The sequence below is a fragment of the Schistocerca nitens genome, chromosome 6 (genome assembly GCF_023898315.1).
Source record: "Schistocerca nitens isolate TAMUIC-IGC-003100 chromosome 6, iqSchNite1.1, whole genome shotgun sequence".
NCBI classification, from domain to species: domain Eukaryota; kingdom Metazoa; phylum Arthropoda; class Insecta; order Orthoptera; family Acrididae; genus Schistocerca; species Schistocerca nitens.
Window position 1 is genome coordinate 469,896,995 of NC_064619.1, and position 24,300 is coordinate 469,921,294.

At 36.3% G+C, this 24,300-nt stretch overlaps 1 protein-coding gene across 2 annotated transcripts in view; it reads left to right on the top strand.

The window, feature by feature from the left end:
- LOC126262397 (cilia- and flagella-associated protein 91-like) overlaps nucleotides 1-24,300 on the top strand; it is a 343,692-nt gene that overhangs the window by 84,487 nt on the left and 234,905 nt on the right. For both annotated transcript variants that reach the window (XM_049959011.1, XM_049959012.1), the window contains exon 6: nucleotides 15,804-15,970. In XM_049959011.1, the coding sequence (XP_049814968.1) occupies nucleotides 15,804-15,970 (167 nt within the window). The remainder of the gene's footprint in view (nucleotides 1-15,803; nucleotides 15,971-24,300) is intronic.

Consider the following 24,300-nt stretch of genomic DNA (forward strand, 5'->3'; position numbering starts at 1 on the left):
TTCACAAACACAACTTTTATTGATGTAAGTTCACTCGGTTGATGACGGAATACACAAATGAAAGGTAACAATAACGATGCCAGTAAAAGTCTCCTAATTTAGGCAAACAAAAGGTCACTTCTAATTTTCCTCAAAGGTTCATGGTAACACACTCACACACTAGTAACAGTCCAGTTTCGAGACGAAGATGTAATCTTCAATGGTCACAGTACACGAGGTCGGCATCCAGCATGAACTGAACTTCGAGGCTGGTTTTAGCCTCTATATAACTGTCTCCAGCCAGTCAGGTTTTGGCATAGTGGTACTTCCTGCAGGCCGTGACTCGAGCTCCCCCTGCAGGAAGTAGCGTTCGGAATGGCTGTTTCCATTATCTTGCATGTAAAAATCCAGTGTTTACCATGGTGCTTTTGGTATGCCTTGGGCATAGACAACCTCGACCTCTGTGGTGTAATATGGGTTGCTGGCCCTCAGGGGCTACCTTGGCTCCGGTATAACACTTATGACATATTTTTCTCATTATTTACTTTCCATGATTTTCTTATGGATAGTATTTTGAGACAGCAATATTCCACATGTTTTATTTCGTGTTGTGGTGATCTATATTGTGAATGTATCACAGGATATGGAATGTGTCAGTCTTACAAGTTTGTTGTTGTTAAATTCTATGGCATTATGTAAATAGTACTAAACAATTTCTTATTAAAGTATCTGTAACTTAGGTTCTGTTAAAGAAAAATAAAAGTATTTCAACATGTTTATAGTAATAAATAAACATGCACGCAAAAAAAAAAAAAAGGATTTCGTAATGTATCTGTGTTTCGTGGATACTATGTATATTGTGGTTCAGGAACTCTTCTGTAGTGTAATATGACTCGTTCAATTAGAAATACCTTAAATTTGTATTATTTTAATTTTTTAAATTATTTATTTTTTAAAGAGAAGAAAAGTTCATCATCCACTAATAAATAATTCACTAAAGAATAATTTGTGAAGGGAGGGCATTAAAAATCTAATATCCACAGAAATGACTTCTTTCTGTACTTACTCGAGTCTGTATGCTAATGGTGGATATCGTCTGTCCTACTAGTATCATGGTTGTGGTACTAACTCCTGGGTTTAAAAAGGAAATTTTTTCTTTATGAAACACGTCAAGGAGAATATACATCGTCCAGTGGATGTGAGGATTTCAAGTTCATTAAAAAGATTTTTGCATCCGGTTCTGGGGTGGATCCACTTGTGATTCTTACGGCTCCTTTCTCTTCGTGTAGCTCCTTTCTCTGCATATGGCTCCTTTTTCTGCATATGTGATCTTATTGGGATCATTTGATCTCTCTGTTGGTGCATAAAGCTCCCCGTATGTTCTACAAGAATTTGTAATACCTTGGTAATCCAAGGTGTATACTCTGATTTAACCAGGTTTTCTCTCAGTAATGTGATTAATATGCCATAATGGCATGAAAATAAGTTGCAGAACACAGTCTTTTGCAAAGGTCAAAAATGTGGCTTGAGCAGTATTGTTTACTATCAATATGTAAGCCCTGGTATTTTGAAGTATCCACTGTAGCTATCTACTGGTCACCTAGTTTTTTCTCCCATTTCTTCATCTTTAGAGATTGAGTGAAATTAACAGAAAGACCATGTATGTTAAACCGGCTAATGATAGCTCTGAAAACCTTATTAGTTGGCACCTCAAGTTCATCAAATGAATTATGAGCAGGTACTGCTGTGTCATCAGCAGAGATGGTGAATTTACATTGTCTTTTACAAAGAGGTAGATCATAATAAACGGCATCTCTCGACTATACAACACAACTTTCTGCATTCTGTTAGAAAGGCATGATCCAAGCCACTTCCTTGCTGCACCATCTATACGTAGGTACCTGGTTTTGTATAAAAGTATTTGATGAGTGACACAGTCAAAAGCTTTTGGTAGGTCACAAAATATTCCATCCTTTTTTTTTTTTTTTTTTTTTTTTTTTTTGACTCCAAAACATTGGCAGTAAATACAAATATTGCATTTTCTGTTTCTAATCCTTTCTGAAATCCACACTGACTTTTGCTGACAATATTATGGTCACTAAGGTAAGTGTTAATTTCTCTAAAACCTTGGAAAAACTTGTGAATCATGAGATTGACTGATAGGTGGTAGTGTGTAACTTATCTCTCTTCTTATACAGTGGTTTTACAACTGCATACGTAAGTCTGTCAGCAACTTTTCCTTGCTTTTAGATAAGTTGTCGGTTCCAGTAAGGTTTTTATGTTTCAGAGACTTAATGATTCTTTCAGTTTCCTGTACAATGACTGTTCTTATGTGGATCTATTGTACTGTGCTAGGTATACTGACTTGCACTGGATTGTTGACTTGATTTATGGAGTCTCCCAGTCCTATTTGTTATGTTACTGTTCTGTTAAAAAAGTTTGTTGAATACATCAGCTGCTATTTTCTGATCACTAACAAGATTACCTTCATTTTTTATTTGGGTATTTTCTCTACAGATTGCAGTTTCCTCTGGTTCCTTATTTATGAAACTGCAGGTAGTATTTACTTTACCCTTTGAGTTTTTGATTTCTGATTTTAAGAACATGTTCTTCAATGTTTTTATGGTCTTATTAAGAATTCTATTGTACAGTTTGTAATGCTTAATCTTATTGGGATCATTTGATCTCTCTATTGCTGCATAAAGCTCCATTTTCATTCTACAAGAAATTTTAATTCTCGTAGTAATGCAAGGTGTATACTCTATTTTAAACAAGTTTTCTCTCAGTAGTTTTTTTAGAAAATATTTTTACAAATAGACATGTAACCTCATTGATAAATTTATCAAACTTGGAATTAAGACCAACAGGAGACCAGTCCACAAGCTGGAATTGATGATTCAAGTTTTTCATGGTGTTTTTCCTCAAGTTCTTGCAAATGAAATTTACTTTTCTCTGTACATTTACTTGATCTAAGATGAGAAACTGTCCTTCAGGACCAAAGAGTCTATTTGTAATATTTTTGACACTTAAATAATTATATGTATTCCTTTGTATAAAGATGTTATCTATTACAACACTAGAATTGGCTATACTCTAGTTGGAGAGCAGGGCCAGTTTAAGTTCTAAGTGACACAAGCTGCTGCTTGGTGTGCCAAACCGAGGGCTATGACATTTCCATACAGGATGTATCACAATTAGTATTGGCCATTTGTTGCACCAAGCTGATATCTGATAACTCCATGAAAAAACTTTCTGAGTGGTTTAACAAAAATGGCCTAATTGTCAATAGTGGGAAAACTTTATGTATCAACTTCCATCTAATTCCCACATCCAATCAAAAAATTATCCAAGTAAAGTTAAATAATGATAAAATTGAAAATGTAAATGCAAAAAAATTTTTGGGTCTATGGGTCCAACAAAATTTAAAATGGGACACACATATAAACAACTTATCAAAGAAACTCTCATCATTGTGCTATGGACTAAGAATACTAAAATCTACTACAAGTAAATCCACACTAATGCAAGCATACCATGCGCAGTTCCACTCATTGCTCCGCTATGGAATCATCTTTTGGGGAAATTCAACTCACAGCACAAATATATTTAAACTACAAAAAAGAGCACTGAGGATAATCTGTGACCTCAAAAAGCTGGAATCCTGTAAATGTCAATTTATAAAACTTAATGTTCTAAGCATCCCATCCCTATTCATTCAAGAAACAATCCTATTCACCAGGGAATACCTCTCAAGAACAGGCAAATTAATCCAAAACAATGATATGCATGCTCATTATACCAGAGGGCAATCTAATATCCATCAAATTTTTTCAAGGACATCATCATACCAAAAATATATAACTCATCTGGGCGTCGTATTACACAATAAAATTCCAGAACAAATAAAAACTGCTCTAGATCCAATATTTAAAAATAAACTAAAGGCATTTCTGACAAAGCACTGTTTCTATTCAGTACAAGAATTCCTGGAAATGAAAAATTATAAAGTTCCTTTGTAAATACTGTGATTAGAGTAAAACATTCTGTAGGCAAAATAATAACCTAATTTCTACTATACACAACTATGTTTCAGTTTCACTTCCCCAAATTTTTTAACTCACTTTTTGAATGTACAAGTACACATTCTATTAGTATTATAACGTAATTGTCTGTGAAATCTCAATGTTAATTTCATGTTTAATGTAGTTTTTAAATGACATTGTCCTTCTGTTGTGTTTCCAGTTGACATTTTCACTATTCTGTAATCTCAGTGATTATTTGTGTAAATTTAAAGTAGCACTACATTGCCTACATGTTTCTTAGTTCCCCATGTAAATTGTTTGTATTCTCTGTATGTGAAGTTACTATATTCATCAATGAACAATTTTGTGTACATTTTTTTTAAATGGCAGTCCATTGCCTATTTTTTTCTCCAAACTACATATTTGTTAAGAAAAATGACTTGTACTATATCATGTGTACTTTGTACAATATGTGATCCACAGGATAAATAAATAAATACAAATACAAATAGGAACCCAAGTGCAAGATTTGTATACAGTATGTATCACAATTAGTAGTGAAATCTGACACAGGTGAAAAGGGGAGGGCAGTCCCAAATACTAAGTCATTTCCGTGGTAAAATATTCTTGAAGCAGCCCTCTTGGAGAGTCTACCACTGATCCTAAAGTGTAAGAGCACATCAGATGTTCAAGATTTGTTTTGTTTCTGTTATCTGTTGAAAATATTCATTTGGAAGTCACCCTTTACAGTGAATGATTAATTTTTCCAGATGGATATGACAAGAGTGATTCAGAGTCTCAGGTAAAAATTCAAATTTCCATCATGTATCCCGGAAATTGACAACATAAGAACTGTTGTAATATCCACTGTTATCTTACAAGGGGAGGCCATGATGTTGGGATTGCAGATTTACTTCCAACTTTATACACCTTTAGTAGGCCATTATAACAACATAATGTGCAAGTAGTAAGGTGCATTACTTTGGCAATTCTGAGAAAATTGTGAGCGAAGTTTTATATGTCTGTTATGTAACTGATATATCTGTGCATATGTACGGGGTGCTAGAGTTCTTGGTGGTCAAGTGGTGAGTGTTCGAGTCTCATAAGGCGAACGTGTATAAAGTGATGGTTTGACTGTTGCTGAAACGTAATTTTTAATCTATATTTTTTCATCACTGGTCATATTATTTAGTATATATGACATTTGAGAGCTAATCTACATCTACATGGATACTCTGCAAATCACATTTAGGTGCCTGGCAGAGGGTTCATTGTACCACCTTCACAATTCTCTGTTATTCCAACCTCTAATAGGGCGCGGAAAGTACAAACACGTATACCTTTCCTTATGAGCTCTGATTTCCCTTATTTTATCATGGTGATGGTGGCTTCCTCTGTAGGTTGATGTCAACAAAATATTTTTGCATTCGGAGGAAAAAGTTGGTGATAGGAATTTCGTGAGAAGATTCTGCGGCAACAAGAAACGCCGAAAAATGCCTTTGTTTTAATGATGTCCATCCCAAATCCTTTATCATTTCAATGGCACTCTCTCCCCTATTTCATGATAATACAAAACGTGCTGCCCTTCTTTGAACTTTTTCAGTGTACTCCATTAATCCTATCTGGTAAGGATCCCACACTGTACAGCCATATTCTGAAATAGGACAGACAAGCATAGTGTAGGCAGTCTCCCTAGTAGATCTGATACATTTTCTAAGGGTCCTACCAATCTAATTTTAAAAAAATCCTCATGTATTTGCATGAAGTTTTAGTGAATTTCTTGTTATTTGACTACTTACTATTTTTAATTAAATTTAATTATTAGAATAGACATATTTATAACTATTGATTAGTAAATGAAGAAACGCATGTAGTTTCCCTGAAAATGTATGCTTGTCATGATTTGTGAAATCCGTTATACATGCAATTTGGTAAGGTATCCGGAACTACTTTGCACCTCAACACTTTGAGCTGCAGACACAGAGGCAGGCCCCATTTGGCAGTTAACCTGCATAGCCGTGAGACATTGCTAATGTAGCAAGAACAAAGTGTAGGTACGAATTTTTTTTAATATCACAGAATTTACACTTGTACTACAAAAATGAAAGTTTGAGCAGGAGTTGGACCATTGCCTCACACATGTTTGTTTCACGAAGCTCGAATGTTAAGCACTTGACCACTATGAACTCTTAACATCGGTACTTATGCACAGATACATGAGTTATGTAATAGATGCATAAAACTTCTCTTGTGGTTTTCTCGAAATTTCCAGAGTAGTGCACCTTACTACTTGCACATATGTTGTTTTAATGGCCGACTAAAGGTACGCAAAGTTTGAAGTAAATCCATTGTCCCAGCGTCATGCCATCCCCTTGTCAATGCCCCACACCACAAAGTGTTGTTCAGCACAGTATTTGCTTAAATCTAGAGATTTATATACTACATTATTTCTAACAATTGCAACTCCACTTTTTTCTATACAAGACCTACAATAATGAGCAGCTAAACAAAAGTATTCCATCTGTAACACGTGAATTCTGTTTTTAATATGATATTCAGAGAAACATAGAATATCAAGTTCATTTCCTTGTTCTTCACCTTCTTGATGTATTACCAATTGGTCCATTTTATTCTTCAGACCTCTTATATTTTGAAGAGAAAGCTTGAGACTTATTCACCTTTGTATTAGGTTGTGTGGTACAAGAGCAATTTTTCTCAGTGCACAATTTTTTAGTTCTGTTTAGGGCACCTTAGTCTTATTTTGAATACATGGCTTGGACTGCTTACCTCGTGTGTGACACGCCATAAAAAATTATGTGTGAGGTATTTACTTACTGCGTTGGCCACACAAACAGCACTCGGTCTTTGGCCTCACCAATCAGCATCCTCCAGCGTCCTTAGTCCATGTATTCTTCTTCAGACAGCCAGAATACTCATATCCTCTCTCAGAGTTGTGGTCTTCTCCATGGTCTTTTCTCTCTAATATTTTCCTCAACTACCTGCCTGATGATATGGCCTTCTCGACACATTACATATCCATTCCACTTCAGTCTTCTTTCTTTGATCACTGCCATGATGTTCATAGACTTGTATAGCTTGTGCAATTCACAGTTCTTTCTTTTCCTCCATTCATCTTCATCCTTTACTGGCCCAAAAATCCATCTGAGAATGGCATTCTCAAATGTCAGGTGTTTTACTTCCATCTTTTGGGTGATGGTGTAGGTCTCTGCTCCATAAAGACTACGGGTTGTGTTATTGTCTTGTAGATCTTTGTCTTTGAGGATCTGAATAGAAGCCAGGATGTTAACAGCTTTCCCAGAGCAAACCTTGACCTGTTTCCTGCTTGTATTCGTTCCTTTCATTGAGTATGATTTGTGACACCCCATAAAAAATGCTGTTACTCTTCTGGTGCTAATGATGTTGCCTACACACAAATGAATTGCACTGTTCTCTTTCTCCCTGAATGCATTGCTTTCATTTACATTTTTATGTGTAAAGTACTTTCCTTCATAGTTAAGATGCATTCCTTGCCGGCCATGCTAGAATCTGTCCAGTTAGCCTGTATCTAGAACACTGCATTTTGCAAACAAAGAACACTTTTAAACATCCTGGCAGTTTAAAACTGTGTGCTGGACTGAGACTCAGACTCGGGACCTTTGCCTTTCGCAGGCAAGTACTCTGCCATCTGAGCTACCCAAGCACGACTCACAATCCGTCCTCACAGCTTCAGTTCTGCCAGTACCTTGTCTCCTACCTTCCAAACTTCACAGAAGCTCTTCTGCGAACCATGCAGAATTAAAACTCCTGGAAGAAAGGATATTGCAGAGACATGGCTTAGCCACAGCCTGGGGGATGTTTCCAGAATGAGATTTTCACTCTGCAGTGGAGTGTGCACTGACAGGAAACCTCCTGGCAAATTAAAACTATGTGCCGGATCGAGACTCAAACTCGGGATCGTTGCCTTTCGTGGGCAAGTGCTCTACTATCTGAGCTACCCAAGCACAGCTCACGACCCGTCCTCACAGCTTCAATTCTGCCAGTACCTCATCTCCTCCCTTCCAAACTTCACAGAAGCTCTTTTGCGAACCCTGCAGAACTAGCACTCCGGGAAGAAAGGATATTGCGGAGACATGGCTTAGCCACAGTCTGGAGGATGTTTCCAGTATGAGATTTTCACTCTGCAGTGGAGTGTGCACTGATATGAAACTTCATGGCAGATTAAAATTGTGTGCTGGACCGAGACTCAAACTCGGGACCTTTGCCTTTCACGGGCAAGTGCTGTACCATCTGAGCTACCCATGCATGACTCACGACCTGTCTTCACAGCTAAAGAGCACTTTTGTTTTATTTTAATGTTAGTTTTTCATATTTCTTTGTTCACACATGAGTAATACATGAAGTAATATCTGTAGTGTAAAGTTGTGACTATTGTATTTCATTGATTATTAAGTTCTAAGAATTTCTTTAGTTCTGTTAGTAGTTATTTGCCTTGCATTTTGCCGCTATAGGCACCACATGCTCATTTTTTGTCACCTTTTTGTCATGTAAATTAACATTTATAATATTTTTTGTTGTTACCCAGTCTTGATGATACCTATTGCTTAGCATTTATTGTGTTCTTTGAGAAGTTTTGTCACGTATTTGTGAGGCTGTCCATTAAAAATAATACATTACATTCATAGTTGTGCCGTTGTAGATTTTTGTTGACAGTATCTTTAACATTATATCCATTTTTATGCAATTGGTAGGCACAATTTCTCGCCACCATTGTTTTCACTAATCCTCAATTTAGACCTTGTTTCATGATTATGTCCACATGGTTGGTTTACAAGTTCATTTCAACTATTGGTTCAGTCTCTTCACTTAAAGGAAATTTATTTTTTAAGTATCAATTGTCACACCCAATTCCTTTTTTGTTTTCAAACTTCTATTTTTATATGATACTTCTGACCAGTTTTTATATGGAAAAGAACTGAGCTTCAACTGTGGGACATTGTCACAAATTTTTGCACTTTCTGATGATGATTACTCAGACACTGTGCGGGAGAAGTTTGCCTTTCGAAGTTCTTTACCAGCACAAACAATCTTTACAATGAGCTGACGCATCTGTCTTGCACGCAGGCTACAACAGTTAATACAGGCATACTAGAAGTGAATATTTAAGTAGGAAAAATTTTAAATTATCAATAAAAAGTCCAATTATCCCGTAGACTGGCAGTGTCCTGCACATTCCTTCCCCTACATTAGAAGATGTTAATGCAGGAATGGAGCAGCAGTAGAAGACAGATTTCCCAAGTAGGAGACTTAAGATATATCAATACATTGGTAGCTGGGGACAAGAGTGCCAAGTGGGCTTACAGTGAAGGCTAAAATTTTTTTAATGTAAGAACAATGCCCCATTATCACTGACCTTACCATTGATTTGGTGGCAACACCACAGGAGGTTGACATGCCAAAGCCACAGTGTTCTGAAGGGAGACACAGCCATATAGTGAGGGCAGCCCACCCAACAACAGTCAGATAGCATGAGGGACAGGTAAAGCCATTATCTGTAACACTTGTACAATAGATATTGGCCCAGAACATTCGGGAACTGCTATACAATATTAGGGCATTCAGATGGTAAGGAGACAAGTTACAAAATTGTTTCGGCACGATTCTGTAAAGCTTGTGAACAGTATTTTTGTTTTTTGTTTTTTAACACTAGGCTAAAGTTTCTCTTAGAGATTTAGAGAATTCTACCCAATAGCCTCAGACAGTTAAATCCTGTTAAAATGAAGATCTACAATTTTTACTATCAACATATTCCCTTTTCTTACAATCTACAAATGCAATCATCACAAAAGGTACCTTTAAGCTGTGAACACTAGTTATGTTTAGTAACTTATGCTAAAAAGATAATATTAATCAAAGTAATACACCTTGTGTACGTACACCAAAACACTCCAACCATGTGTAACTTGTGAAAATTACATAAGTTTCTTGAAACCTTTATGTCTCATGCAAGCAACATTTAATAAAGAAATTAAAAGTTGTTCAAACTACAGGCACCCATAAAATAGTAAAAGTTTCATGAGATAGAGTAAACATACCAGTGACTTTACCACTGCCCATTACTATGAAATCTTAATTAATCAATTCATGGAAAAAATGAAACTAATTATAGAGGCCTCCACCAAAGAGCTAAATGAACTGTATAGACTGTTAACATTGCTGCCTCCTGACAAGATATGAATCACAAGTTCTAAGGTTATCAATGTTTCATATGTACCAACCCATTATCAGGGTATCATTGTTGGTCAGTATAATATCCATAATGTCATGAATCACTACTTACTATGGAAAATCAATTTAATTTTTCACAAAATAATCATGTGCCATGCTAATAAATATGGTAAGTCATAGAACAACACTTACAGGTATTTTACAAAATGCACATGCCTTACATATTTATTTAAAAAACTGTGAAAACAACTATAGCAATATATTTCTGAAATTGCACATTCAAATTGAAACTGGTACTGTTACTTACAATTACTTTTGCATAGCTTGAACTCTAGAATTCCTGGGTTGCTTTCTCTTTATAGCATAACTCAGGAAAATGGCTATCACATGTCTCTTCTGTTCACCACCTTCAAGTGAAGTGTTGTGATGAATTGATACCATAGCAAAAGCAATGTGAAATGAGGTAGGTAGCAGCTACCAAGTAATATCTTACATGCTAAGTTTGAGGCTGCATGTTCAGAATCCATGTGACCTCTATCAGTGATAGTTACTGGGCAGGTGAGGCTCAGGAAGCACTGCCCATGGATGATTTCAAAGCGATTTACAATATCCCTGCTTGTACAGGAGTGCCATGGCTGCTCCTAATGGAAGCAAGATAATGAGTGAGAAAACAGAAAGTGGAAATGTTACAGTGAGTGTAATCTTTTGCTGGTACAAGTAAGTAATGTGGAAAGAGCTCAGTCTAAGATGATTTGTCTGCTTTCACAACCACTAGCTGATCTGTTGACTGTAGCAAATGGGTGTCAGTAAAGTCTGGCAATGATGACATGTTGTCATGATGAATTATCTTGAACAGTATAAACCACTGCCAGTTAACATGATACGATATGAATAAGTGATGTATGCAGCACAATAGTAAGCCTTGGTCACAGGCGGTGATGTAGGGACAATGAACAACCAACTGTTGCAGAATGTGCTAAACGCAGGGCTAATAAAAGGGCAATTTCACAATCATGGGTTCTGTTTCAAAAGACCACGTCAGAACAAATGTAGTTTTAGGTCTAGGTACAGCTGTGCAAGTTGGCTAGTGACACTGTTGTATGTGACTGATGATCCTTACTGACAATCAGAAATTCATGAGTTTTCCAAGTAATCTGCTTATTTAAGATGCCCCAGGCTACAGGAAAAGTGTGCAGTCAGTTACTTCCAAGGTCACAGTTAAAACCTGATAAAGGTAGACATATCTTCATCAGGAGATTGTTGTTATGTCAAGATAGTAGCATTTTAGCAGCAGCATAATAATGAGGTAAGAATGATTCTTTAATGTGATAAAGTATTTGTAGCAGAGCTGTAATTTGGCTGGCGATGTTGGTTAGTGAATGCAGAACATTTCAGCAGACATTAAATTAGGGCTGAGTTTATGCTGTAACCCCAACTGAATGGTTGTGTGGAGGGTATTCATGTATCCTTAATGTGCTGGATATTGGCAAGCAGATTATCTTCTCAGTGAGCTTATCACACATTACGTTGAGGAAGAGGGCTTCGGCTGTCTTCAGTAAGTGATATCTCTTGATAAATAGCAACATTCCAGCATTTGGCATCATGATGGTCAGGTACTCTGAAACGTTTCTTTGGTGATACCCCATTGGCATTAAACCAAGCTCTTTTTAATCTTATATAGTGGATAGTGTCAGTAACACTGCATAACTGTTCCTAGGATGTTTCCAATTAATTGTGCTTTATTCTGTGTGGAACATAGTACCTCTGCTTTACCGTATCATTTCAAAATTGGTGCACAGTCCAACAGCTGTCTGGCTACTTGCTGCATTTGAAATTCCTCTTCTTGAAAGAATGTTAAGTTGACTTCCACTACGAGCAGCACATAGTGTGTCACATATAATAAATCAGTCAGTTGCTCATATATAACTCTTAAGGAGGAAAGCTGTATGTGGAATGGCAAGACTCACAAGGCAATACTCGTTAGAAGAGACAAGATACAGCACCTCATGTTGATATGTGATTGTAAAGATGTGAAGTCTGCAATACTGAAGGATGATGACATGGTTATGTTCTGCCAGTCAAGGATGGTGTTCTTGACAGCAAAGCAGGGCTGTACTGTTTGGTCAAAGAGGCCACCTGGAATTCTATAATCCCCTCAAAATTAAAATCAAAGACAGAGAAGTTGCCCTAAACTGAACACAATAATGGAGGACAAACAGGCTATAACTTTTCAAATGACTTGAGACAAGTATGGGTACAGCTACTGTTTTACAGTATCCCTGAACTCAGTAACATGTGATTGAACTATTGTCCATATCTGCTTGTGGGGTTTTGTGTTAGGTACAGAGGAGGAGGGGGGAGGTGGAGTGGAAGAGAGCAGCTGAGGAGAGGAAAGGGGGGCAAGGGGCAGTAGAGGCTGCTAGACTGACAGAGACAAGGCAGGCAGACTCTATATGAAGCCACATTACCATAATGAAGCCTCTCCTGTAATGTGAGGCACCATATCCACTCTTCCAGCCAACAGTACATGCATTGGTCAACATGAAGTCAGCTCTAAGCTCTCTGGACACTGGTTGTGAGGTGTTCTGATAAGTGGAGAAGTGAGCATCCATTGTTGAAATATTTCCAGTAAACATTTGAGCTGGTGAAAAGGAAACTTGTAATCAGCACACCAAAAGACATATATGAGTAAATTTTCAAAACTTCTACAAAATGTAATAGGTAAAATCATTATCATATGTGCTTGTGCAACACTATCTGTTCAGAAGTATTTGGATGCCCATATGTAATGCAGAATTTACCACTAGATGTCATGAGAGGTGGACTTGCCAGTATAAAAAAGATGGGGAATATTGTGATGTCAGTAGATAAACATTAACAGCAGAATGGGTCAATTGAGAGAGCTCAGTGACTTCAAACATGGACTAGTCATTGCATGTCAACTGAGTAACAAATCATTTAGGGACATTTCAACACTTCTAAACCTTCCCAAGTTTACTGTTGGTGACATGATTGTGAAGTGTTAATGTGAATGAATTACCACAGCTAAATCAAGAGCAAGCAGAGCCTATGTATTGATGAACAGGGATTGTTGAATATTGTGGATTGTGATCATGAAAAAACACATGAAATCAGCAGAACCAATCATTCCTGAGTTTCAAAGTGCTACCAGCAGTTAGCTAGCATAAGTCTTCATAGGGAGGTAAAAAGTATGGGGAACAATGTTCGAGCAGCTACCATAAGTGATGTATCTCTGTTGTCAATGCTAAACAGCACTTGAGATGGTGTAAAGAGCAATGCTGCTGGACAGTGGATGACTGGAAACAAGTAATTTGGAGTGGTGAAATGCACTATACCCTGTGGCAATCTGATGGAAGGGTTTGGGTTTGCCATTGCCTGGTGAATGTTACCTGCCATCACATGTAATGGCAACAGTGAAGTATGGAGGAGGTGTGTTACAGTACGGGGATCTTTTTTTGTGGACAGTTTGTTGTCCCCTTATTGTGCTTCAGAAAACACTAAATGTGGAGGGACATGGGGAGATTTTGTAGCATTGTGTACTGCATACACTAAGGGAACAGCTCCGAGGTGATGATTGTTTGCATTAGACTAGCAATGTACCCTGTCATAAAGCAGCATCTGTGAGGCAATGGTTTGTGATCCATAAAATTCTGAAGTGGAGTGGCTGGCCGGTCCTGACCTGAACTCAAAGGAAAACCTTTGGGGGGAGTTAGAATGACAACTTCACTCCAGAATGCAGCATTAAAAATCACTATCTTCTCTGGTTTCAGCTCATGAGAAAGACATTCAGACACCTCACTGAAAGTGTCCCCTGTGGAGTTCAAGCCATCATGAAAGTGAAGACTGGATACACCCCCTTTTAATTTCCACACTTATAGGTGTCCAGATACTTTTGATCAGATAGCATATATGAAATAACACTGTATTGCAAACACCAAGTAAGTCTTAGAATCAACTGGATGGAAAAATGTGTAGAAAGTGCTTAAAGAAAAGAAGCAGAAATTCTTTATTCAGTACAAGGTGCATGATAACAAAGAAGATACTTTGGTAGCAGGAATACTGGGAGATTTGGAGTATGAATTCATGGAATGCTCACTTATTTATCAGCTGCAGCAATCCATGACTTCCATCAGTTCACAGTTAATAAAATGCGTGTTTGGAAAACATTTTGAGTACGATAAAGAGATCATGGCAGCTGCAGATTGATATTTACCAGACTTCCAAGTATCATGCTACAAGGTTTGATCAAAGCACTGGAAAAATATGAGACAAATCTGCTTTTACCACTTGAAAATTAGGTCTTGTGGTGCCAGACAGAATTTTTCTCCTTGCCCGTATAGAAGACGTTTAATGGCTCATTACAAGGCAATTAATCTGAAGTCTTCCTTTCTACAGTTGCTTTTGCAAAGCCGTTCTTCTCACTCAGTCTTCTAAGAATGTCATAATTTGTGACCTTTCTAGTCCATTTGAATTAAGATGAACTTGTAACAGCACATAAAAAAAACCTTGTCTTTTTTCCTTCCCCTCTTCCCTATGAGTCCAAAATACCAAACCCCATAAACATTATTTCAATTATTTTATCCTGATTTTTAGTCTGTCACCTTTAGAGGTTTAAGAGTTTCTTATTTTTGTTTTTGGCTATGTATAGTTCCACTCCTTTTTTGGCTGGCCTGTCTCTAGTGATTAAGCCATCTAAATTAATAAAAGAGTTAGCTTGTTCAAGTAGCTCATGTTCCAGGACTTCAAGGACTTCAGCTTGCAAACAGTAAATCACCCTCTTCTGTAAATTTTTCTCCATTGCAAACACAGCTAAATATTCTGGATATCTTATATTCAGAATGTCGTAGAGCTGAGAAATGATAAACTGAAGAGAAAGAGAATGACGAACATGAATCACTGCAGTGAACTACATAGCTCAGTCCTGGAAGGTGGCAGGAAATAACTTATAACTGATATGTTGCAGTTTCTGCATGTCTCATTTTACCAATTTTGTTGCTTTTTACATTATTATTATTATTATTATTATTATTATTATACAAGTGATCAAGTTAAGAAGTGCTACACTATTACTGTATTTGTAAAAATATTACAAATTTCTATTGTTCTGTTCATTCAATTTGTATGTATTCATTTATTAATTCTTTGAATAATTCTTTGCTATAAATAATGCCTCAGAATAATACTTCTAATGCTGTACCTGCTGATGGGGCATTTAAAGTCTGCCCTATCTCTCTCATTTGAATTTTTATCAGTTAAATTCATTCTTGATGATACTTGGAAAATGTTATAGGCACTTGGCCACAGTATAAATAGTGCCACAAATTTGCTTGTTAACTGTGTACTGTCAGGCATTATAATGGATTCATGCTTAGTTAAATGGCAGAAAACATATTATTTGTGGCATATGTAGGTATATTTATTGGAAACATGATGATGATAGTTTCTTAAAACTGATTACATAGCAGTCAGATTGCCACCATTGGGCTTCATAATTTTGCAGACTATTGTGTGTAAAATTTCTGATATTTTCATGCTATAACAATTGTTGATTTTCAGAAAATGGACTCCCTGCTGGAATGCATGAAGTAGAAATAATTGAACGATTACGCATCAAAAGAGCATGGGAAAAAGTACTACCTCCAATGGACAATCCTGAAAATATTCAAAAAAGAAAGGATATTCTAGAAGCTATTGAACGAGATGAATGGTCCTTCAGGGAGAAGGTATGTATTATTATGGCCATATTTGTTTGGATAAGTTAAAAGTGTGTGAATTGAGAAGTTGAAAATGTGCAAAGTCTGGCAAGAAACTGCAGATACATCCACCTGCAACTGAAACAGCAGTAAGTCAAGTAGTGCGTGTTAGTTCTAAAATTCTGTGTTAGTTTCTGGTAGTCAATGCTTTTATTTATTAATTTTTTATTTTATTTTGATCCAACATCAACTGATTACAAAAAAAGTTTTTTTTTCTTCCAGTCTTCTGGATAAGTCAGAGCCTTACTTACTAGGGTTACATATTATTGGCTGGCACTTTTATCTACACAAGTTTTTCTAAATTTAGTTGAGAGAACAGAGCTACATATATGGACTATACATAAAAAAATTGTTATTGCCATACTTAGATTAAGGAATCTATAGTTTGTAACACAGTATTCATATCTGACATTAAAATATTTACAGTTTGTGACACAGTCTAAGACCTGAGATTACATATATTTTTATATAGATGGTCTTCCATCATATGAGTGTACTAAATCTAGAAACTCATCTATTGAATATACAGGATTGTTTAGGAGCCATAATTTTAATTTCATTTTTAGTTTTGTAATGGGCAATTTGGAGATATTAGGATGGAAGCAATTCAGTAGTTTTATGCCTGCATAGTGAGGGCTTTTCTCATAAAGTGTTGTTCTATGAGAGATGATGTGGGGTCTCTCTCTACCTCTAGTGTTGTGATCGTGTATTTCTTTATTAAGTGTTTTGTTACTGTTTACTGCCATAATGATTATCTTCAGCACATACAGGTTATGAACAGTTAGTATTTTAAATTCTGTAAACAAATTTCTGCAGGACTCCCTGGCACATTTCTTTCCCATAATTCTAAGTGCCTTCTTTTGTAAGGTAAGTACACTTTTCATATTACCTTTACTGCTGGATCCCCATACCTCTATCCCATAACTTAGATGGGATTCAAATAGTGCAAAATATATTTGCCTCAGAGTGGTGATGTTGCAAAAAGGTGTCAGTTTTCTTAGGACATATATGGTAGTACATAGCTTTTTGCAAATATCATTCACATGATCAGACCAGTTTAACTTGGCATCTAGTGTCAGGCCAAGAAATTTGGTCGAGTATTGTTTTTTAATGTATTCGTCACCCATTAAGATTTGGTTTTCATGAGTTTTTTGCCTCCCAAGATCAAATTCAATATAGACAGATTTATTTGTGTTTAATTTTAATTTGTTTTCATTAAAATACTGCAGAATTAAGCCTGCCGCAATATTGGATTCCACTTCGAGCTGTGAATAGCTTGGATTGCTGCATATTAACGTGGTATCATCTGCAAATAAGATAGCTGTTGCATGGTTTGTTATGGACTGAATATCATTTACATAGATAATAAAAAGAAGTGGTCCTAATATTGACCCCTGTGGGACACCAAAATTTATGTCAGTGGTGTTTGATTTGTATGTTCCCTCTGTAGTGCTAATAGACACAAACTGCTTCCTATTTGTCAAGTAGGACCTCGTCAGATTATGGGCTGTGCCTCGAATGCCATAGTTCCACAGTTTGTCCAGCAATATGGTCGTATCAACACAGTCAAATGCTTTTTGTAAGTCTAGAAAGATGCCACATACATGTTCTTTATTATCTATTGCTTGAGTGACATCTTCGATTAAGTTGGATGCTGCTGTAATGGTGGATGACCCCTTGACAAACCCATACTGCCCCTTAGATATCACTTTTTTGCATACCAGGAAGTTCCAGATTCTTATGTATATTACTTTCTCAAAGATTTTGGATATTATTGGAAGAACAGAAATGGGTCGAAAGTTTTCTACTAAATTCCTGTTTCCTTTTTTGAAAATAGGCACAACTCGGGCAATTTTCAACTCATCTGGAAATAGACCATCTTCCATATGAGAATTGATAACTGTTGATAAAGGTGATGCAATTTTATGTATACATTTCTTAAGAGTGTCCAGACTAAGACCATCATATCCTGCTGCATGGGAATTCTTTAAGCTACTCACTATTTTAATTATTTCTTCTTTACTTGTTGGCATCAAAAATATACTTCCTGACACTGGTGTTCCTCTGAATTTGTATTTATGATTTTTAAGCTGATTGTTTATGCTGGAGCCAACAGAAGCAAAGTAATTGTTAATAGATCTGCTATCTTACTCTGATCAGTTTCTATTGTGCCGTTTATCAGCAAGTGATTTTCAGTTGTATGGTTACCAGATTTACCTATTTCTCTATTTACTAGTGACCATGATGTTTTGGAGATATTATTTGAGTTCTGAATGACACTTTCAAAATGTTTCTGTTTTTCTGAAATTAGGAGATCTACATAGTATTTCTGATACTTTTTGAACTCTTCTTTTAATTTTTTATTGCTCAAGTCATTTAACATAGCATACTCATACCATCTTAGTTTTTCTCTAGCCTCAGTGACTGAACTTGATATCCAGTTTCAGGTTACAGCATGTGACTGAATTCTCTTTTTTATTAATGGGCAGGCTTGGTTAAGAATGTAGAATAGTTCACTTGAGAATTTGCCATAACTATGAAGTGTCATTAGAACACTGTTCCAATCCTCATTCCTTATCACATTATTCAACTGAGTTATATTTTGGTCTGTATTCATCCTAATATATCTATAGCAACTGTGTGTAGGAACCTTTTTTATGTGCACACTTAGTTCTACTGCATGGTGGTCTGACAAAGCACTTATAATAACAGAAGATGTAAGATCGTAAAGATGAATACCAGTGATTATGTTATCTATTGCAGACTGGCATGTTTCAGTCTCCCTGGTTGCAGTGTTTATCAGGTATCTTACATTATATTCAAGCAAAGTATTCTTGAATAGTCTAGTGTGTAACTTATCTGCTAATACATTTATGTTGAAATCTCCTATAATTACTAACTTGTTCAGGTGTGATATAAAAACATTCTCTATCATGTCACAAAACTTTGTTAAGAAAACTTCGAAGTTTCCACCTGGTGGTCTATATAAACATATAACATAAATTTCATCATTTGGTATCTTTATATGTGCTGCACATAATTCAATTGTTCCTTCTAATGAATATTTACTTAAATTTGCAGAATTAAAATCAAATGTGCTCTTTACATACATTGATACACCCCCACCTCTGATAGTAGATCTGCAAAACTTATAAGCTAGTACGATGTTTAAGGTTTAAAAAGTTCTAATTTGGCATCAGATAGCCAGTGTTCACTAATACCAAGCACATCAGGCATAGTTTCATTTACGAACATGTCTAATTGTTCATATTTCTTGCTCAAGCCCTGTGCATTCTGGTGGATTATTTTAAAGTTGTAAATACCTTGTTGTAGATTTCTCTGCTTTACTGACTTAAATAAGGTCAAATCTCTGTTTCTCTTGTGGGCTTCCTCCTCTTTCTGGTTTCCACTAAAAAATCATTTAGATGGGATGGAGGCACTGGCTTCCGTCTGCTGTCTGCAGTTTTTTTAGTTGACAGTACTTGTTCTCATAATGTTGGAGTTGATTCTGCTGCTATTGTGGATGGTTCTGCTGTTGCTAATGATTGTTCTGTTGCTTTTGCTGTTATTTTCCTGCTGGTATTAGGGCTGGCTCTGCAGTTTATGGAGCTGTTACTGCATTTGTTGTTGTTAGTGTAACCGTTCTTGATGCTTTTACTACTTTTGGCGGAGTTGGTCCAGCTGCCATTGATTCTGTTGCCGTTGCTGGTAACAGAGGTGGCTTTGCTGTTGATGTAGCTGCTGTTGCTGCTTTTGTTGTTGTTGTTGCTGTGATTGTTTATGATGCTTTTAGCATTTTTTGTGGAAATACTTCTGCTGGTGCTTGCTTTAAAACTGTTGGAGCTAATGGTAATGACATGCTGTCACTATGTTTGTTCAGTCTCTCTAACATTTCACTGATTTTCCCACACAAAAGTTTCTTGCCCTTTTTGTTCAGATACATCCCATGTTTTGTGAAGCAGTCTCTCTTAAAAGAATCTGTACAAAGAAAGTTTGTATTTGGATACATTTTGCATATTTCCTGAAATTGTGAGTTGGCTTCCCTAATTTCAGTGTTTACACACGAAGTGGGGATAAGGTCATGTCTACAAGGAATACTAGTGACAGTCACGTTCTGTGTCGTAGTACCGTCCAGAAATTTCCTTAAGTTGTGCACAGATTTCAGTAACTCATTCCTGTACACATCATTGGCACCTCCAATTAATAAAATATAATGATTTGTGCTTTTTTTGTTGTCTTTTATGACGTTCTTTATAATTTCCTGCATTGGAGCGCCTGGTTTTACGCAACTGTAGGCTTTTAAGTCATGATGATTATTGAGAATTTCCGCAAGACCGCGTCCATGGCTATCAGAGTAAATATTTAGGCCTACATCATTTTCTGTGCTGTTGGCAGAGTACGATGTTTTTGGTGTAAATACTGATGTTTCAGCAGGTTCAGTAAGAAGCTGAATCATGTTTTCTAATAATTTAATGTACTTTCTAGCTGCTTTTAAGTCTTTGAGTACTTCATTTTTCACACTTAGTTCGAGTTCAGAGTTACACATCTCTGTGGCAGCTTCTCGGCTGTTACACCGATGGTTACAGTTACACAAAAATATATTATTGCGATTTACTTTCGCGAAGCAGCTTGAATGATACCATATATGTTTTACTGGACATGTTCTAACACCGTTTTCACTTTTTCACCACACGAGCGACACTTCACTGACGATAAAAACTCATAGTTTACGGAGCAATTTTCTACAACTTGTATACATGCCGCCATCTTGCTTTAAAGGTCAAGGACAAGTCTGAATTTCTGTACAAAATTTTAAACATCAATGGACAGCTGGAAATGCACCATGAATTTTGCTGTTAATGAAATTGAAAAATGAGATCAACTTAAATATACACCAAATATAAATTGTGAGAATATCAACTTGAACTAACAGTATAGTTGGAAGCAACTGAATAGTGAGTAGAATGAGCAAAGTGCACAATATTGTTAGGAAGGGATATTTGTCTCCAAACTCTGGATGAAGACATGCACTTGGTGCACACCAAAGTCAGACTGAACATTTTTTTTACAGTGGGGTGGACAAACATTGAGTTTTGAGTGAGAAATATGGACAGTAATTTTATAAAAATGTACCCTAATTTATCCACTCTTATTGGGATGCAGAACCCCTCGTAAAGTTTTCTTGAATGGCACATGAAAGTTAACATCAAAAGTTTCCCTTATATGTCACTTTCATGTCTTGTATGTTTTTTGTAGTATTGAGTTGGCACAAAAGGAACTGGGAATGGTCTTCATATTCCTGAAAAAGTAATTCCTTCAAGTTGTATGCACCAAGACACCTCAAACTATTTAATATAGAATCCTAGATACACTTCTGTGAGAAAATTATTTAAGAACAGTGTGAAGACAAAAATAACCACTTTGCTGTAGAAAAAAATAGTTGCTATTGATATTGTTCATTTCTATGGCGAGAAATAAATCATATTTAAGACCAGATCTGGACTTTAAGGTGTATGTAGAAGTGTCTGGAGTCATGATTCCTCAACAGTGTTATTGTTTTGCAGCAGGTTTTAGTAGAACAAAATCTCCTGCAGCTGGATTGCGTTTGGCCTCTTCTAGAACAGTTTAAAAAGTGATATTCTAGTACACGTATCTGGTTCTTACAGTTCCGATGCTGTTTGGTACCTTTTATTGATCATATAAGAGGTCTGTTAAGAAAGTAACCTCCATTTTGATGTTGCTCGGTAAGTAGTAGGGAGAACTGAACAGCCACTACACAGACTCACACAGTTGGTAGGTGTGCTTATAGCAGAGACATCAAAAACACCGTATTGCTTCTATTCACCAAGAGTGTTGTAATTAAAAATGCCACTAAATGTTAAATTAGTTTTGTAATACTGTTTTTGCTGTCAAAAAATCCAAAAGCTGTTGAGATCCTCCATGGAATTTATTGTGCATTTAGAACAAATGTGACAAGTTCAAAGGGCTGTCCTTCTGCAGTCAGAAATGAACTGGTACAGAAAATCCTGAAAAAATGAGTGAAAAGTGGCATTTTACAATATACCAACTGCTGGACAACTTTCTGCAGATGTATTTCATGACATTGTTAATAAATAATTAGGGTGTCATAAGTTCTGTGGTGTGTTTATGGTCCAAAACTCTTTCCTGAAAACAACTAAACTCGATGGATGACTGCTTTTCCAGATTTTTGTTTTCATTACAATGGAAGCAGAAAGTCTGCTGAACAGAATTGGGGCTAGGGATGAGACATGGGTTTCTGTGCTGATGCAGAGGGATGGTTAAAATTTTTTGGGACACTAAAGGAATCTTGTTTATGGATTTTGTGGAATGAGGAAGAGCAGTCAGTTTTGAGGACATTGTGAGACACTAATGAAACTAAGCATTACTATTGAAAACAATCAGTGTGCTCCCTTGACTGCCAGTGATGTATTTTTGTACAATAATCAGTCACACACTGCCAGAAAAATACAAGAATCATTGCAAGAGTTTGGAGAGGCCATTTTTGAAATTCTGTGCTACAGCTCAGGCTCAGCTGTAAGTGATTTCTCCAAATGTTTTTGTCCTCAGGATGATGTCATGAATTGGCTCTAACGTCAAGTGGAAGTATTCTATGCAGAGGGAATTTATCGTCTCATTATGAGATTAGGTAACTGCTTGAATATGAGTGGTGTTTACGTTGAGTTAGTTAGTTGGTTGCGTGTTCCATTGATCAGTCGCACGGTATGGTAGCTGTTATGATGTGGAACGTGTCAAGTGCACAAGAAATGCACATACGAAACAATATATTAATTTTTCTATTATTTACGCCATTACCATTACCTTAAATGGCCCAAAATGCATATACTATATTTATAGATTTATTTATTTCTATTCAAGAATTCATCTATGGTATAGAAGGAGTTGTCAGGGAGATATGATTTCAATTTATTTTTGAAGCTATTACTGCTGTCTGCCAGATATTTTATTTCATATGGTAATTTGCCGAACATTTTTGTAGCAGCATATCTTACCCCTTTCTGTGCCAAAGATAGGTTGAGTAAATGATGGTGTAAGTCTTTCTTTTTTCTGGTATTATAATCATGAATGTCACTATTGTTTTTAAACTGGTCCATATTGTTGAGAGCAAATTTCATTATTGAGTAAATGTACTGTGAGGCTGTTGCAAGAATTCCCAATCTTTTAAAAAGATGCCTACAAGATGTACGACTATGAACGCCACACATTATTCTAACCACTTTCTTTTGAGCAGTGAATACTTTTTGTCTAAATGTTGAGTTACCCAAAAACATTATTCCGTACAACATCAGAGAGTGAAAATATGCAAAGTATGTTAGCTTACTAATTTCTATATCCTCAAAATTGGCAATTATTCTGATTGCAAAAGTTGCTGAACCTAGTCGCTTTAGAAGATCCAAAATATGAATTTTCTTAGTAAGATTCTCATCTATGTGTACACCCAAAGACTTAGTATGCTCTTCCCTGTCTACTGACTTCTGTTGATGTGTTATATTTATTGAAGGAACTGTACTTTTTGCAGCAGAAAATTGGATATACTGTGTATTTTCAAAGTTTAGAGCAAGTCCATTTGCAGAAAACCAATTAATGGCTTTTCCAAAGATCTTATTTGTATGAATTTCAATTGGAGTTTCTTTTACCGAATTAATAATGATGCTTGTATCATCTGCAAACAGTGTCAGTTCAGCTTCCTGTTCATTCACGTATATCAAGAACAGAAGGGACCCATGAGTCATCCCTGTGGAACACCTAATGTAATTTCACCCCAGTTAGATGAAGTGGCAAACTTATTTAAATCACTTGACCCATATAAGAAAACTTTTTGCTTCCTGTTCTGTAGGTACGACTTAAACCACTCATGTGCTATTCCATTTATACCATAGAACTGTAATTTCTGTAACATAATGTCATGGTTCACACAATCAAATGCTTTCAACAAGTCACAGAAAATTCCTATTGGTGACATTTTATTATTTAAAGACTCTATTATGTGGACAGTGAAATTGTATATTGCTGTCTCGGTGGAACAGCATTTTTGAAATCCGAACTGTGATTTACTTAGTATCCCATTACTGTTGAGATGGCTAACCACTCTTGAGTACATTACTTTCTCAAAGATTTTTGAAAATGCTGTAAGCAAGGATACTGGCCAATAATTATTGACATCTGTGGTGTCCCCCTTTTTGTAGAGTGGCCTGACAACGGCATATTTTAACCTGTCTGGGAAAATACCTTGAGTTAATGATGCATTACATATGTTACTC